Source organism: Anas platyrhynchos, chromosome 1 (genome assembly GCF_047663525.1).
Source record: "Anas platyrhynchos isolate ZD024472 breed Pekin duck chromosome 1, IASCAAS_PekinDuck_T2T, whole genome shotgun sequence".
In the NCBI taxonomy this organism is placed as follows: Eukaryota; Metazoa; Chordata; class Aves; order Anseriformes; family Anatidae; genus Anas; species Anas platyrhynchos.
The window spans coordinates 200132582-200149553 of NC_092587.1; the positions used below are offsets into that span (position 1 = coordinate 200132582).

General features: G+C 36.7%; 1 protein-coding gene across 27 annotated transcripts in view; it reads left to right on the forward strand.

Annotated features, from left to right (window-relative positions):
• The window catches only part of DLG2 (discs large MAGUK scaffold protein 2), a 1031289-nt gene that overhangs the window by 390990 nt on the left and 623327 nt on the right, over positions 1-16972 (forward strand). For 16 of the 27 annotated variants that reach the window (XR_005264704.2, XR_005264705.2, XM_027462397.3 and 13 more), the window contains one exon: positions 8014-8094. The exons of the other annotated variants lie outside the window; for them this stretch is intronic. Coding sequence is in view for 14 of the 16 variants with exons in the window: in XM_027462397.3 (XP_027318198.1) it covers positions 8014-8094 (81 nt within the window). In the remaining 2 variants the exon portion in view is untranslated. The remainder of the gene's footprint in view (positions 1-8013; positions 8095-16972) is intronic. 27 annotated transcript variants of the gene reach the window in all.

Genomic DNA, 16972 nt, shown 5'->3' on the forward strand with positions numbered 1-16972 from the left:
CTCATCAAGAAACTGTGTTCCTAGAAATGAAGGGTGCAGAGTGGAAGTAGAAAAAATGCTCTCCAAGAGTAATAAAACTGCCAAACCACAGACATTTAGCAGTATTTTATGTGTCATAGGGCATTTGAGGCATCTGCAAATGTGTCTGTGGTAGATACGACACCACAGCCATAGGAAACCTTTGCCTTTTAGCAGTGACAGATGAAGGCTCGACAGGTCTCTTTGGCACTGAAATGGCAGAAACACCCTCATCTCAGTGGCTGAGCATGATTCTAGCCTCCAGAAGCATCAGAGGATGATGGACACCAACTAATCTCCAATTTGTACAGTTAGGTAAATGACCCTTACCTTAAGGATAAGCAGAGCAAGCACACTTATTAGCTTTGCTAAGAAAAAAAAGGAATGATGTTTCAGAGAAAATTTATGCCAGGTGTTTTTATGAGCTTGGTGAATCAGCAGATGTCTTAGAGAAACAGTACAAATGAGTCTGCTCATTCAAACCCTGGAAAACACTTCTTTCCTTATATTGTCATTTGAGTTGTGCTGGACAACTAAAATGTTCCGGTGGGAAGCACATCTATGATATCCTCACAAGCAGTAGGACCTAGAAAAGTTAAAAAGTCATGACCAGATTCTCTCTGGAAAAAAATGAGGTGCTTAGTCAAAGCTGAATGAACTCCTGCTACATATTACATTATTTGCTTTTTGGGAGTACTGGTAGGTCATCACACTGATCCAAGTTAACATCTGTAACCTCAACACACATGGCTATCTCTGAAGGGAGAGCAACACAGGGAAATTAATCTTACCAACAAGTTTGGGAAGGTGAAAGAATTAGAGGATCTTTATGATCTTCATAAATGAAATACTAAATTGCTTTCAATCCTCTTATTCCACTCTGCAAAGCCTGGAAATAGCTTCTGCATTACAGGTGGTAAAAACTGAACATAAGTTTGCTATATGTACAGCGACTTCAAATGGTTGGTGTAAATATCTGATATTCCTATTCATGGGAAATGAATAGAAGCTAATACTGACCACAAACCAATTGCCAAAATGGCTTGGTAAATTCCCACTTTTTCTCAGATAAAAAACATTTTTTTGTTTTTGTTTTGTTTTGTTGAACTCTATGATTCACAAACTGCATATAAACCTGTAAGAGATTCGCTGGTTGTAGAAAAAGTCTCTTCTGCATTTGATAAAAAGTTAGGAGAAAAAAAAATCCCAAGCCTAAATTTTGTTCCAAATAACCATATTTTAATAACCAGTGGTCTCAGAGGAGATATGCTGCCAATGCCGATTCAAGGTAAGAAACTGGATAACAACTACAATTGGCTGTGGCATGTATTTAACTCTTATTAGTAATTCAGTGAAGAACTCCTGAAGCTGAAACAAGTTGGGCAGATGATCTCCAAAATGTTATAGAAAAAAAAATAAAATTAAAAAATGAAGGTCATTTACAGTGAACAACCCATGAGAAAATATGTAAAACATTTTGTATTGGCTTCAGCTGGAAAGCAGAATTGCTGATCTGAAGCCTTGCAGGATATGCCAGAAATACAGCCTATATAATGCAAAAGAGGCTCATGTTAGTTGTTCGGGAAAAAAAAGTAAATACTGTTTACACTTTTAGGGGAAAAATCTGACAAACCTATGTATTTGTGCTTGACTATTATCCTTACTTTATTAGGAGGTGAAAGAGGAGCTCATGCATATCAAATCAATTTTTGATGTACCTAGTGCAACTGGCTGAGAAATATCTGAGAAGAGACCATAGTTTACTGAGCATGAGTTTAAGTAGTTTTCACTAAACATTAGGTTTAATCATGTAGTCTCTTATTCTCACAATTCCCTGTCTAAATGGCTGGTGAAAAGGATGTTAAAAACAAACAAGCAAATGAACAAAGAAAAAAACACTGTTGCAGAATCAATCAGACTGTTATCATTGCTGATAGATCTGATTAACAGAAATCTGAAAACAAGCATATTTGCATTTCTAGAAACTACTCTTAAAGTCATTGGTGACTGCTAAATGGAGAAAAAACAACAACAAAAACACAACGTATGACATAGTAAACTCTACAATTAGAAGTGCTGGGTGATTTTACTTCAGGTAGTGCATTATGCACCTCTGGTAGTGGAAAGTGGCTGGGTCTGCACTGCTGTACAGGAAGTGGCTTTGCATGATCTGGCTCCTGGTCCCTTCTAGAGCAGTTTTGGCCTGGAAGAGACCAGCTGGATTGATCCAAAACTAGAGCCAGGGCTTCAGCCAACAACTAAAATTGAGGCTAGTGAGGGTCCAGGCTTGAGCCTGCTGCTCAGCTGCCTTTTTTTTGGAGGTACAGCCATTTCCAGGAGGAGTTGCAATATTACACAGGTTAAGCTAGCCAGCAGTACCAGCAGCAACATCAACAGGGAACAACAAAAACAAGCAGTTTCACAGCTGTTTGACAGCAGCAGTAAGGCTGTTTCAGGTGAGACCTTCTGGTCTGAAGCAACAGCTCTGGAAATCTCCAAAGTAATTATACTCTGCTAGTAAGCTTATTTATTAGATTGACCAAAAATATATGAGCCTATATGGTGGTTTATTAGCCATTAATTTGGGGGCTGGGAATGAAAGGCATGCTTTCGGGACTGCTGTTTTAATGGCTGGGTTTTCCAAGCAGTAGAGTGAGCTCTTGCTATGCCTCACTAAGTACACACAAGGGATGGAGAAGATCTCTTGAAAGACCCCTGCACACTGACAGATCTCTGAATGCCACACAAGCATCAGTAGCCTGTATTCTTTATTCCCGTTTCATGAATGGTGTCCAAGGATAGGACTGAAGAGCTGTGTTTTTGCAACAGTTATTTCAGTATTTGTTTTACAGAGACAATTAAGTGGAAAAAAAAAAAATAAAAAGAGGTTTTTATGGAATCCCAGTATAGAAACACGATTTTTCTAGGCTAACAGTGAAAAGTAATAGGCTGGCAACAGAACAAGCATGTACCCTGCATCCCCTGTGAAGATGTGACATCCCTGCTCTTGTCTGATACAGTTCTTTCACTTGGCTCCTCACCTTTCTTTTCTTGCACTTGTTCCCATACTAATCCCATTCCCTCCAGCTCATCCAAGATAGTATTCAGCAGCTACTGATACTATACACTGACTAACCAGGATCCCTGCTGCCTCTCTACAGGCAGATTCATACATTAAAGCACAGGTCTGACTGAATTCCAGAGGCTTCTTTGAACCCAGCTGTTCTTCTCCACAGTTCCTCCCAAACCTTTTGTTTTTACAGAAGCAATTGGCTTAACTGAAGAGAAAAGGCGTGATTATTTATTTATTTATTTATTTATTTATTTATTTATTTATTTATTTATTTTTCTGGGCTTTAGTCCCAAAATAGATTTGTGCTCTCTCTCAATTTCTCTCATTCTTTTGAACCCTTCCTTGACTATGTCTTTGTTCAATGCTGGATGGCTTTATAAGTTCCAGTTTTATTCTGTGTCGCAAATATAATGATACCAAGTAACAAGTGCAGCTTTGACTTAGTTACAGCTGCCACTTGAAAAAAACATTTTCTGGTGGTTTGGGAGATGAAGCCAGAACTGTTTTAAGTGCACATGGAAAAACTGCTGCCTGCTTTGCTGGGCCTTTGGGACTTCACTTTTGCTTTAAACCAACAGGGCATGAGACATGGAGGCAGTCAGATCCTAGCTGCAGAAATCCTGGTTGTAGCATGACATCCCAATTCCTGCATCCAGATCAAGAATTAGAAGGGAAGACAATTCATAACATGGTTATTATGTAAAACATATGCACAAATTGAGGCATTGTGTACACTAGCATAATTATCCATTGCTGACAATGAATATGCTGGTGCTGAATGTGATTAACCTATGAGCGCAGCCAAGAACTATTCTTGTTTCAGAGAGCCCATGTTAAACCTGCCTGCTTGTAAAACTGCTCGGCACAGCTTTAATTGCACCCATTGCTGACACCCGTTGTCAATAACAAGCATTTTTTGCTGCTGTAGACAAGGGTGAAAATGTAAGGATGTTGCAGTGAGCCAAATCTTGAAAGCCCTCACTTAGCTCGTATGCTCAGGATTTAAACTACTGGGAAAACTTTATGTCTCTGGCTATTTATTATTACATACACCATGTTCTTGGAAACCACTCCACATTTAACAGCAGTTAAACCCATCTGCTGCTCCTGAATTTTCATTTCATTCACAAGCCTGCCTGTTTTAAAAGTATTTTTGGACTCATCACCAATGTGCTATCAAGCTTTTATTATTCTGCTGTAAGTTGGCAAGAAGAAAGACTCAAATTTTAAAAGGAAATGGTAGCCTCCTATATATTTCTAAGCTTTTACTTGAAACTTCTCTTCCCCTCATTGACATAATTGAAGTTTTTAGCTTAAATGCAGTTATTTGCCACAACAGTTCAACATCCCATTGCTAAATGCTGATTTTAGTGTTGCTTGTAATTGTGAGTGTGTAAATTCTGCATAAATACATCACTGGTGTAAGGAATGTATTTGAATTTAACAATGTTGATTGCAGATACTGTTCAGTATACTGAAGTTCCTGTAAGGGCAGATTTTCTTGCCTTATTTACACATAATATCACAACTTTCCTTACACATCTCTTCTCCCTTTGTCTTTACACATCTCTCCTCCCTTTGTTTTATTACTTTTACTTGGCATAGCAATACTTCAGTGCCCTCTGTGTAAGCTTGTCAGGGATTTTATAGTTCCTTGAGATTTTCACATGATCTTCTTCAATTTCTGAAGATTTTTTTCAAGCAGAAAACATTTTTTTTCCTCAGTTTTCTTTGGGTGCCTGACTTGTAGGATACTGTCTGATGTTCTTGTAAATTTTGTTGGACTTCCCAGTATTGAATATGTGCCATTCCTTTTCCATGGTAATAAATAGATCCTGCTTTAATCCACAGATTCACAAGGCTTTCCAGACAGTGGTCCAGTTTAGGTGGATACAAGCCATTCAGAAGAAGAATACTTGAACACTGAAAACAGTCTGTCTTTACATCTTGTGTAAAAGTTTGACTGTTTTTTGGTTTTATTTTAGAGTGAGCTGTCCTGAGGGATCATAGGTGTCATAGTTGTTCATAACATTTAAGGTAGCTGAAACACTTTTTGTTTGTTTGTTTTTTAATCAAAGAACAGGAGATTTAAATTTTCTATACAATAAAACTCCAAAACTTTATATTTAAAGTATATATTTATAACATATATCATTAGTATCAATGTCACTGTCTATTATTAAATAAAAGATCTTAAAAATAATAAAATGAAGACTCTTTGGGGTGAGGTTCAGTTGTCTAAGATAGGCATGAGGTGCTATTTTAGATGTCCTGCAAGATCTAAAAAGTTCCTGTAGCTGTCAGAAATGGCAGATGGAAACCCACACCCTTCTGAAGCAGCAGCTGGAGACAAGGTGATACCTTACTGCATTTAATGACACTAGAAAACTCTGTTTGGGAAACTCATGCTAGCTCACCTTTAAGGTTGTCGTACTTATAACATACTCTATCATGCCTAAGACTAATGTTGTTTTATAAGTACCCCCTCACTGCTGTTTGAGTAGAATTTATTCAAGAGCCTATTTTTACAAAGGGGATTACATTTCTATACCATAGATCCACTCAGTGCAATTTGTACAATCATGATTTGAAAGCAGGTGTATATATATATATACATATATTAAACTAGCATGAAGGAAATATTCCTTTTGCTGTTGGCAGGCAGCAAATCATCTGGTTCTGAATTAAAATTGCTGAAATTACTAGGAAATAAACTTCTGGTGGAGAAAAGCTATGGAGTCATAGCATGGAGGGCTTAAAAGGGTTTCTTTCAAGGTTTCAGCATCCTAGCAGTTAGGGACATTTTCCGCAGTGTCCTGTTTAGGACGGTATGTTTGGTTTCTGGCCTCAGTGGAGGCAACTGATCACTATCCCCATGTAATATCCTGTCTTTGGTCTTTCCTAGACTGTGATTTCTAAACACTTCATCACTCTTTTTCCTCTTCTGTATATTTTCTTCATTTTTGTTCGGCATCTACCTTAAAACACAGTGTCCCCAAAATGATACAGTTCTGCTGCTATCATCAATGACTACAGCACACTAGTTATAACCTTATACACAGATATTATTAATATTTTGAAGGAAAGCTGTTTTTCAACAGAACCTCATTCTTGGTTCCTCTTTAATTAATGATCTCCATAAATACATTCCTTACTTGTATTTTTGCACTTAATATTTCCTTCCTCAGAGCAGTTCTTAGTGCTCCATGAGCATTTCTCCTATGTTTATGAATCTCTACATTTCTTTTTGTAAGTCTTCAGAATCCATTGTACAAACTAAACATATGCCATGGTTGAAGTGCATCAGCCCTGGTGGGCTTGTCCATTTAGTGGACAAGCCTACCACTGGTAGGCTTGGTCCTGTGTGGGAATCCATAGCCACTCATTACACTGAATATTCCAGATTTTGTCATATGAAAAAAATCCTGTCTATATGAGTTTGATTGAATATTCAGATCTAAATCCATTCTTCTTACACAAGACATGGTAGGAATGCATCCTCCAAAGAGCAATTTCTTGCATTTAAGCTTTGAACCATACTCAGGAGTTTCCCATGTCTCAAAGGACTCTGCTCCCAGCTGGTACATCCAAATGCCTGAAGTTTGACAGCATCAGTAAAATGCTCAGTTCTTAATAATACTGTTTTATGACAGCAATAATCCTTTCAAGCAGAGCTAGAAGTCCCTTTTCTTTAGACTATCCTTAATATTTAAAATGTTATACTTTCTTTCTTTCTTTCTTTCTTTCTTACAATTAGTAGCCATTCTTTTTACTGACAGTGTTTCAAGACTTCCCTGAATGCCTTGTTAGCCTAGTGGTTTTATGCTTACAGGTAAAAAGACATAATCTTGCAGGTGAGAATGAAAAAATACTAGTGTTTGTCCTTTTGCATTAAAAAAGTAGTATCTTTTAAAAGTACATTATTAAAAGTATCTTATTATCTTTTGAAAGTGTCTTTAAAAAAAAAATCTATAAAGTAGTATACTATAAGGTGAGGATAAACATTACATAAACATCATAAAGAATACAGGCTTTGTAAAAATGCTTTTCAGTACTTTAGGAATTAAACATTATATATATATATATATATGTAATGATAATAATAAAAAAAATGGATGCATAGCTACAGACATTATAGTTTTGCTGTTAACAAACTCTGTGATCCTTGTAACATATCTCTCCCTTTTACTTACAGAGCTCTCTTGTATTGTTGTTTGGTAGGAACTCATGTTTTCTGCAATGGCATTGACTCATGCCTAGTGAGGGGCCTGAATTCATTGCAGAACTTCCATTTCATACACACACACACACACAAAAAGAAGCCTGATATTCATTAAAAACAAACATATAATTTCCTACTGTTAAAACTTCACAAATTCATAGTGATAATTAGAGTAGGTTTTAAAATATGGAAGCAACAGGGTTATTTCTAATTTTAGCTAGAAAAGGTTGGACTTTCAAGAAAATGTTTATTTATTCCTTATAGCATTTTTGCTTGATGTGCTAATTATTACTTGAGATTGGTAGATGTTGCATACTAAAAATATACTGAAGTACAGTAATGCAGCATTAATTCTTGTAAAATATATCTCTCTTGATTTTTCTTCCTTGAAGGAAAAACAGCTATTTAATAGATACCTATAAGCAATAGTATTTACTTGCCTTTTTGAATATTGTATAATACTATTTCATTTATATTAAAAAGCCTCTGGAAACTTCAGCCTGTAATAACACCAATTTACAGCTTGAAGGGAATAAATGGCATGCCAGATATATTCCCAGAGCAATTATAGCAGGAAAGATCCCTAACCCCTGAAAAACAACCTGGGAAGCAAAACCACACAACTAAGAACCGTATGCAAACACAATGAAAAATCTGAGTTTGGAACATGTCCTGAGTAGATGTCTCTATGTACTTCCAGAAAGGCCAAGAGGAAGAGAATCCCACAGGTAGAGGCCTTCAGCTGGGACCTTTTCCTGAAATGGAATGGACTAATGCACAGGTGAGAGTAGTGCACTGAGCTGTGGGAGAAAAAAAAAAAAAAAAAAAAAAAAAAAAAAGTGAGGAAAGGAAATAGTTTCTGGACTGCTACTTCAGAATTTTGACATTTATTTTTATTTATTTATTGAATGCCTCAGTAACTGACAAAATGCTGTACCATATAAGAGGTTCTGCCTCAGTGATCAAACTGCAAACAGTTTGGACTTTTTGAAAAACTGGCTTCACCTAGCTTATGACATCTGACCAAGTCAGTAGTGATAGCCAATCGAGAGACTCTTCCTGAATGCAGTCCTTCCAACTGGTTTTGGATGTCTCCTATCGATTGAGATGGATCATGCCAGAAAAATGTTTGTCTCTCTCCATTGTCTATACTTTCTTTATGGTCAAATAACATGTCAATGCCTAGATTTTAGATATCTCATGTGATCAGGAAAATTTCACCTTTTTCTTTTTGAAATGTCTTTAATCTCTTTTGGACTTGCAGTGATACAATCAATCTCTTAGTTGTAACAGGCAAGACCAACCTGAGATACAGGAAAGGAAAACTAAGTATATTTGTCCTGAATGGTGCTGCTATCATGGACCTGAGAAGCCTGACAGACAACAGCATTGATGAAGATGTTTTATTTGTTTTATTTATTTATTTTTATTTTTTAAATATATATATTTTTTATCAAAGAACTCTTTCGGTAAAGGAGTTGTCACTGAAGCTACTAGTATATAACAAAATAAAGATCTAATTCAAACAAACAAACAAACAAAAAAGCCAATGACTTTGTTGCATGATGTTACTAACCTCCATAAATATCTGTTATCAAAATATTCAGTTTATTTTACACTGCATTTGTGTTCTCGGTTTTCAGTGTATGACCTCCTGCCATTATGGTAATAGACAAGAGAGAAACTTGATATTTTGGTTGCTTGCCAGCTAGGTCCTTTGGAATCTCATGAGAAAAAGGAGACAGGTTAAGATTTCAGGATAATGCTCACTAATAGGATATTTCTGGTAAAAGTATTCTAAAGGGATATATTGTTGATTTTCAAAATGCTATCCTTTGATTTCAGAGTTCACAAGACACAGGGATAAATAGGGCAGGTGATAATTCTGAGTGACCCTACATCTGGCAGAGCTCTCTGCCAGATGGACATCAATTTATAACAGCTTATGATGTCTAAGTAATTTTCATAAACGTAAGGGCCAAAAATACGTGGCACTTAAGGTGGCAACCCAGGATGAATTCAATGGTACATATAATGGATAAGAACTCTTGCAGTATGTATCTGAACACTCATTTTCTGCCTCCTAGGATTTTGTAAAAGGTCTAATGAAGCTTATTTTTTGGTTTATTTTGGATGCACATAACTAATTTTACTGATTTTTTTTTTAACACCTTCAAAGAAGAAAAATGAAGCTAGTCAGTCACTGTTTAATTAATTGTGTCATTTATTCCTATAGAGATGAACAAAAACTCTAATACCTCTTCAATACTGAGTGGCACACAGTAGGAGGAAAGTGCCATTTGCTCCTTAACAGGCCCATATGGTAGTAGGAGATCCAGTGTCCCTACTATGCAAACAGCACTGAATCTTTAAAAGCATGTTAAACAACATCTGCCAGTGATAAAATAAGTAAATCAGAAGGCTCATTACTTGATAACTTTCACCCAAGAGACATAAAAAAAGAGATTGAAGAGATTTGTTAGAATATTTTTGAAATTCCGGAGTATGAGTATCATACTATTTATTTTTCTTTTTTAAATAATGCTACAGAGCAGGTTAGCTAGATGTCATCCCTGGATAAATATAGGAATGATTAATGAGGATTTAGCTAAGAAAGCAAGTGTAAGAATAAATTTATGGTAAGAATAAATTAATGATAGTCAGCATAGTTTTAAAGCAAAGCAATTATGTTAGATAAACTTCATTTTAGAATGTGAATTTGCTTGATAAATGGCCCTAAATGTGGTTTAGGCTTTTGTAAAGCATTTGATTTAATATTACTTTGTATCTTGTTTAGATAAATAACAGTATACTTTATCAAAATAATATTCGTTAAGGACTGCTTAGCTGATGTCTCAAAGTGCTAGTCAATGAGAAATGGCCCTTGCGTGGAAATACTGAGAGATAGTCTCCCACGATTTAGAACTGGCTGTGGACAACATATTTCAATATTTTCTCAAATTACTTGGAAAGTGACATTAATTCATGGATGGCAAAATCTGCAGATCTTGCAAAGATTGAAAAAGTAGAAAAAGAGGAGGGCACAGCAGTCAGACAGAGCAGTCCAATTACAGTCTGGCATGGTAAAACAGAATCCACTGAAACCAAATGATTATTACTTGGAAGAGAAAGATTACACAGCCAGAGGGAAGCAATACCACCCACACATACACAGAGGGGACCCCTATGCTGGAAATTAGTGATTCTAAGATGGTTTCAGAGAAAATAAACAGCTCAGCTTATACAATGAACTTTTAATGTAAAAGAAAGGACCAAGAGTTAAGAATAAGGAGGTGGCTTCATTTGTCTATGTAACAACAGTGAGATAATGCAAAATATCATGCCAAGTTTTGGAGTCTATACTTTTAAAATATATTGAATATATATTTATAGAGAGAGAACAGAGAAAAAGTACTCCAGAGAGAGACATAACTTTATGACAGTGTATTCCTGTGGGGAGACTGGAAATAAGGGGATTCTTCAGTGTAGCAGAGAAAAGCAGAAACAAATGCTGGACAGGCTTTTTCTAGCAGTGAGAACATTGGACAAATTATCGAGGGAAGTGGTAGATCTCCACTGCGTTACGTTTCAGGATTAGATGCTTTCCTGAAATAGATGCGCACACTTTAGTTTAAGGTAAGTTACTGTTGTCAGTGTTATGAGATGCTGTACGTTAGGCTAAACTCAGTGATATAATGATATATTCTGCCTTGAACTCTGAATATTTCAGGTATGTATTCACTGCTCCAGCACACTCAGCAAATTCTTCTTCAGTGCAGGAATATGGGATTAGATGATAGAGATGAGTGAGATTCCACTTATGTAACTAAGGCAGTTTATCACCTTCTTCCCCAGCTACTAGCTCAAAAGAAATATGTGAAGTTGTATTAATTGGTCTAATGAGAACATTTACTTCCTTTCACCTTTCTTCTTGTGGGTGGATGGAGGCCAGCAATGTTTTTCTCACTTTGTGTTTTGCTTGGCCTGAGATTTTCAACTTGCATTTTATGCAAGCATGAATCAATCACACATTACCTGTGTCTACCCTTTGAAAGTTCAGTAGAAATAATTGCTGTCAATCTCTTAACTGAAGAGGCTTTTCTCATAAAATACACCTGTATTTTATGTCATCCACGCTTCTATTATTAATAACCCAGAGGGGAAAAAAAAAAGTCAGTGTCATCCTCACATCCCCTAGTTTCACTTTTTTGCTCTTTTGTTGATTTTTTTTTTTAACTCCATACACCAGATAGATAAAGAGCTCAGTACAGCCATCTCCTGACCAAAATGTGTGGAGAATGAAGGCTACATCCTGCCAAAATCACTGATTTTTGAATTAGTGTTCCTTCATTGATTTGTAATCTGCATTGATTTGTAATCTGCAGTTGGTAAATTTTGATTAAAGCCAGAAGATCTGTTTGACAGGGTTTGATATTGTATCTGTGTTGTGTGACTGTTTGCCATCTACGTCTCTGTGATATTTTGTGTGGTCTTTATAATGGAATTCTAGACTTTCTAGACTTGAGACACATTGGTTCTATTCCTGGCTTTGTAACCAGTCTCTTGGCTCATTTTGTGAGCTTGCTTCATTTTCTTTGCCTTTGTTTTCCATCTATAAATGGGAAATAACATTTTCCTTTCTTTTGAAATGTGCTTTTTGATGATGAAAGCCAAGCATCATACTGACTGAAGAGCCATTAGATTTTTTCTATCTGTTTTACATATAAGTAATTCATTACTATAGACTATTACATATACTCTCAGTGCAGTGAATGATCTGTTCTCATACAATAACATTCTAGCACATTTAGAGGTAAGGAGAAACTGAGACCCCTTGTCTACAAGTCTATAGGTGCGCTGTTCAATCCCTAGAAAAAGTATAATTAAAATGAGCTTTAATTTGCCCTCCCCAGCCCCTTATGCCCTATTTTAGCACTTCTTTTATGGCACCCTGCTTGATTTGGATTGCATATAAACTACCTTCTATAAGTTTGAGGTACCACAAAAATAGATTCTATTCTACTTGCTCTATATCATTCATTGGGAAAAAGTGACTCTTATCTCCAGCTGGGCAAGAATGGAATGGTCCATTGCTCAGCTGTGAAATTTTCAAAAACAAGCAACCAAACAAATCATGTTTCCATGCTTTTTGTTCCATTCACCAGCAAAATGAGCAAGTTTGCTGATGACACCAAACTTGGAGGAGTTGTGGACTCGAATGAGGGTGGAAAGGCCTTGCAGAGGGATCTGGATAGGTTGGAGAGCTGGGCGATCGCCAACCGCATGAAGTTCAATAAGAGCAAGTGCCGGGTCCTGGACCTGGGACGGGGAAACCCTGGCTGCACGTACAGACTGGGCGATGAGACGCTGGAGAGCAGCCTAGAAGAGAGGGATCTGGGGGTCGTGGTAGACAGCAAGTTGAATATGAGCCAGCAGTGTGCCCTGGCAGCCAGGAGGGCCAACCGTGTCCTGGGGTGCATCAAGCACGGCATCGCTAGTAGGTCGAGGGAGGTGATTGTCCCGCTCTACTCTGCGCTGGTGCGGCCTCACCTCGAGTACTGTGTGCAGTTCTGGGCACCACAGTATAAAAAGGACATGAAACTGTTGGAGAGTGTCCAGAGGAGGGCTACGAAGATGGTGAAAGGCCTGGAGGGGAAGACGTACAAGGAACGGCTGAGGGCACTGGGCCTGTTCAGCCTGGAGAAGAGGAGGCTGAGGGGAGACCTCATCACAGTCTACAACTTCCTCGTAAGGGGGTGTCGAGAGGCAGGAGACCTTTTCTCCATTAACACCAGTGACAGGACCCGCGGGAACGGGGTTAAGCTGAGGCAGGGGAAGTTTAGGCTTGACATCAGGAGGGGGTTCTTCACAGAGAGAGTGGTTGCACACTGGAACAGGCTCCCCAGGGAAGTGGTCACTGCACCGAGCCTGTCTGAATTTAAGAAGAGATTGGACTGTGCACTTAGTCACATGGTCTGAACTTTTGGGTAGACCTGTGCGGTGTCAAGAGTTGGACTTGATGATCCTTAAGGGTCCCTTCCAACTCAGGATATTCTATGATTCTATGAAAATCTGTCTTTGTCTTAATGTCTAAAAACATTTAATGGCTACATAAATAGTTTTCAAGGTCTTTGGTCAAGTGCTAATGAAAAGTGTTGAACAGTTGTGGTTTTGGGGTCCATCTCTTTCTGTTGTTTCTTGTTTTACTCTCAGACTGGAAACTATTTGAAGTTTAGCCACTTCATTTTGACTTCTGAATTTGCTGAAGGCTTTCAACATTGGAGTTCTAGTCCTTAACACTGATACCAAGATGTAGCGATGGATATAGGGCTAATGAAAAGTTAACATTCTTTGCATTTCTACTGGGAAAAGGGGAACAGGACTCCTATACTCCTTATTGCCATTTGAAAAACCCGCTAGAGAAAATAGGCAGAATCTGAGTCTCAAAAGCTGTCTGTGTTAAATAGAATTTATCAGATGTACAGATTCACTTCCTTTCTATATTTGGGGTCATACTTATTAACTAACATAGCTGTTTAGATTTTTCCCCTGCTAACTTTTTAGAAATTAGTCTTTGGTCTTTTCTATAAGCCAATATAGAATTGTCAATTTATTCATTTGTTTATGAAGAATTTTTGTGCGGAAAACATCACATGGGTATCACATCTAATTTTACCTGTGTTACCTTTTTATTATTTATGATTACTCAAGAGTAGTAGAGGAAGTGGAGGTATATTTTATCTTTTTTTTTTTTTTTTCCCCTTTCTCTTATGGTGTCAGCCAGTGTTCCCTTGTGGTCTCTCTGATGGACTTTGGCAGATCATTTGCCCAGGCCGTCTGGCTTACCCTGCTTATGTCGTTGACCTTTCAACCTCACCAGCTGAGCAGAAACATTTGCTTCCCTTCCTATTGAAGCAAAATATAAAACTTCAAATGACAAAAATGAATACAAGATATCATCTACTATCTCTAGATGAAAACTAACAAAACAAGTAATGTTTGAGGGGTTTTATTATTGAATATCTGTCTTCCAGCTTTCCAGCTTGAATACTACTGAAAATTGTTGTTTTTCAGAAACAGGTAGTTAGTGTTATTAAAAAGGGTATTTGGGAGGGGAGGGGGGGGCGGGCAATAGTTTCAAGGTGAAAGTCTTTAAATTGTGGGGTGGCTTCTATTAACAGACATCACTGATATTTCTAGTGCTATTAGAAATATATATCAACAAACTATTAGTAGTGGTCCCTGCAGAAACTCACATTTTCTCTGAAATTATTTAGTTATATTTTCGACTCCTCTGCATAGAATTGTGTTTGTTAGACCTTTCTGTTACTGCAACCAAAACCTAGAGTCTTATATAATTGTACATCTCCTTTGCAATCAACAGCAAAGGTAACTGCTGTTTTTAATCCTCAATTAAGTAATTCTCACGTACTTTCCTGGAGAGGTCTAATATGAATATGGTGTTAGTGTCAAAGAAAACTGAATATACAGTTGGTACTTTTGCTCAATAAAACTGAGGAAGATACTGGTGATATCAGTAGTTTGTCTTACTTGCCCATGTTATATGGGGTAAAGTGAATGGTGGAGGTTGAAATAAGTTTTTGTACTAGTTATTTAGGATGTTTTTCATTCCTGTGATGTCATGCAGTGTAGGTTGTTTAATTTACAGCAACCAAATGATCTGGGGTTAAATGTTACAGTGGCAATGAAGAGGTTGTTCTGCTTTTAATTGATGCTGTGACCTACATTTTTCCCCAAGGCACCACAGCCCTTTTTCAGAAAAATCCCGTTAATTGTAATTGTACTGTGCAGTGCTGGGTCAGTTGTAATTTCCATTATATAAACTTTGAAAACTAGGGGGTTTTAGTTCAGGTATTTTAAATCACATTAGGTAGGGATTTGCCAGCTACCAACCTAATCTCATATTAGGTTAAGATTAGGTTGGTAGTTTGGATACTGTTTTCTGACACAACGATGGCTTCAGTCTCACAGTCACTTGTGTACAAAACTCTAAATTTGGACTGGCTCAAGAGTTACCTCCATAGGCTGTGTTGTTGCTGAAGGCACTTTCTGCATTTTTGAGAAACAAAGCCAAAAGTGATGAATATTTGTGTCAGCTTGAATTCCCATGGCCTCCTGTAGAACATATATGAGGGCCTGATCATCCGCTAACCCTGGTTTCTGGAGTAAACCCTAACCTCACTGTGCTGTTAAATATACTCCATATTTCCTCCCAGAGGAGAGCATGTCCATGCATCTGTCCTATGGTCCCTATACCACCTGCCTCATGGAAATAGTGAGATGTATTTTGGAAACTTGGATGAAAGATGGTTTACATTAGTGTAAAATAAATCATCCCTTCTTAAGGAAGAGGAAATTTATTTTTCACCCCTAGCCAGTGAAACTTTAGAGTCACCAGACTGCAATTAAACCCTCTGCATTCCCATTCTTTCATACAGAAGGTTATAAGTCAACATATATTATCAGACTGTTTACTTCCTTGATTTTTTTCCCTTATAACAGACTTAATATGTTTGATTTTTATTTACTTTTTAATATAAATTTATCAAAATGGGGCTAAAGAACACTTCTATAATTACGTGATTACTTGAAACATCTGGGATTTCTTGATTACTTAGGTATGAAGTTAACTTAGGTTGGTTAAACAGCTCACTATCACGAGAGCTACAAATGTTTCTCAACACCGAAAGATAAACCCAAAGCTTTCCAGGCTAAATAAGAATAAGAATAAGAATAAGAATAAGAATAAGAATAAGAATAAGAATAAGAATAAGAATAAGAATAAGAATAAGAATAAGAATAAGAATAAGAATAAGAATAAGAATAAGAATAAGAATAAGAATAAGAATAAGAATAAGAATAAAACACCAACACAATCTTTGGATTATTACATAAAGCCATTATTACAGAGCAGTAGGGAGCTCAGAAATAGCTTTTGCAAACTTCAGCAGCCTGAAGTAACAGTCTAAATTCACTACTTTTTTTTCAGATCTTTTCAATATCTTGCAGATAAGGATAATATCCTTAAGAAACATAAATAAGTACTTTTATAGCTTCTGGAGACAATATCCTGATTAAATATTTTTAAATGTTGCTATTTATTAAAGTTAGAAAGTTGGGATATCACTGACAATTGAGAATGATTGATGTAATTCCCTTAGCTTTGAGTATAAATTTAAAAATTAGTCATCATTCAATTTGTAGTTTAAGGTAGAGTAGTTATTCCTTTGGAAAATCTTTCTGAAAAAGAAGTGTGTTATATCTTAAGGTGCACTCTTAAATGCCTTTACTTTGATTTCTGGTGCCTCGGTAACCATCCAACTTATTATTTTTTTAATTTATTCAGACTCCACATATGGGATTGAAATTATTTTTGTATTTTTTTCATACTTGCAAATCTTCACCAATTCATAAAAGCATGGATAATGTGAAATATGAGAAATCTAAGCATTATCTTTAATTTTATTGGCAATATACACTTTTATATACACTCTGTAGATAGCCCAAGGCCTTTCAATTGTTAACATAAACTGTTTGTAGGAGGCTTATAGCTAAAAATTGAATTATTTTTGTATTTTATTTTAAGGAGAATTTCCCAGGGCAAAAGTAATCATGATAAAATGTAATTGTTACAGTAC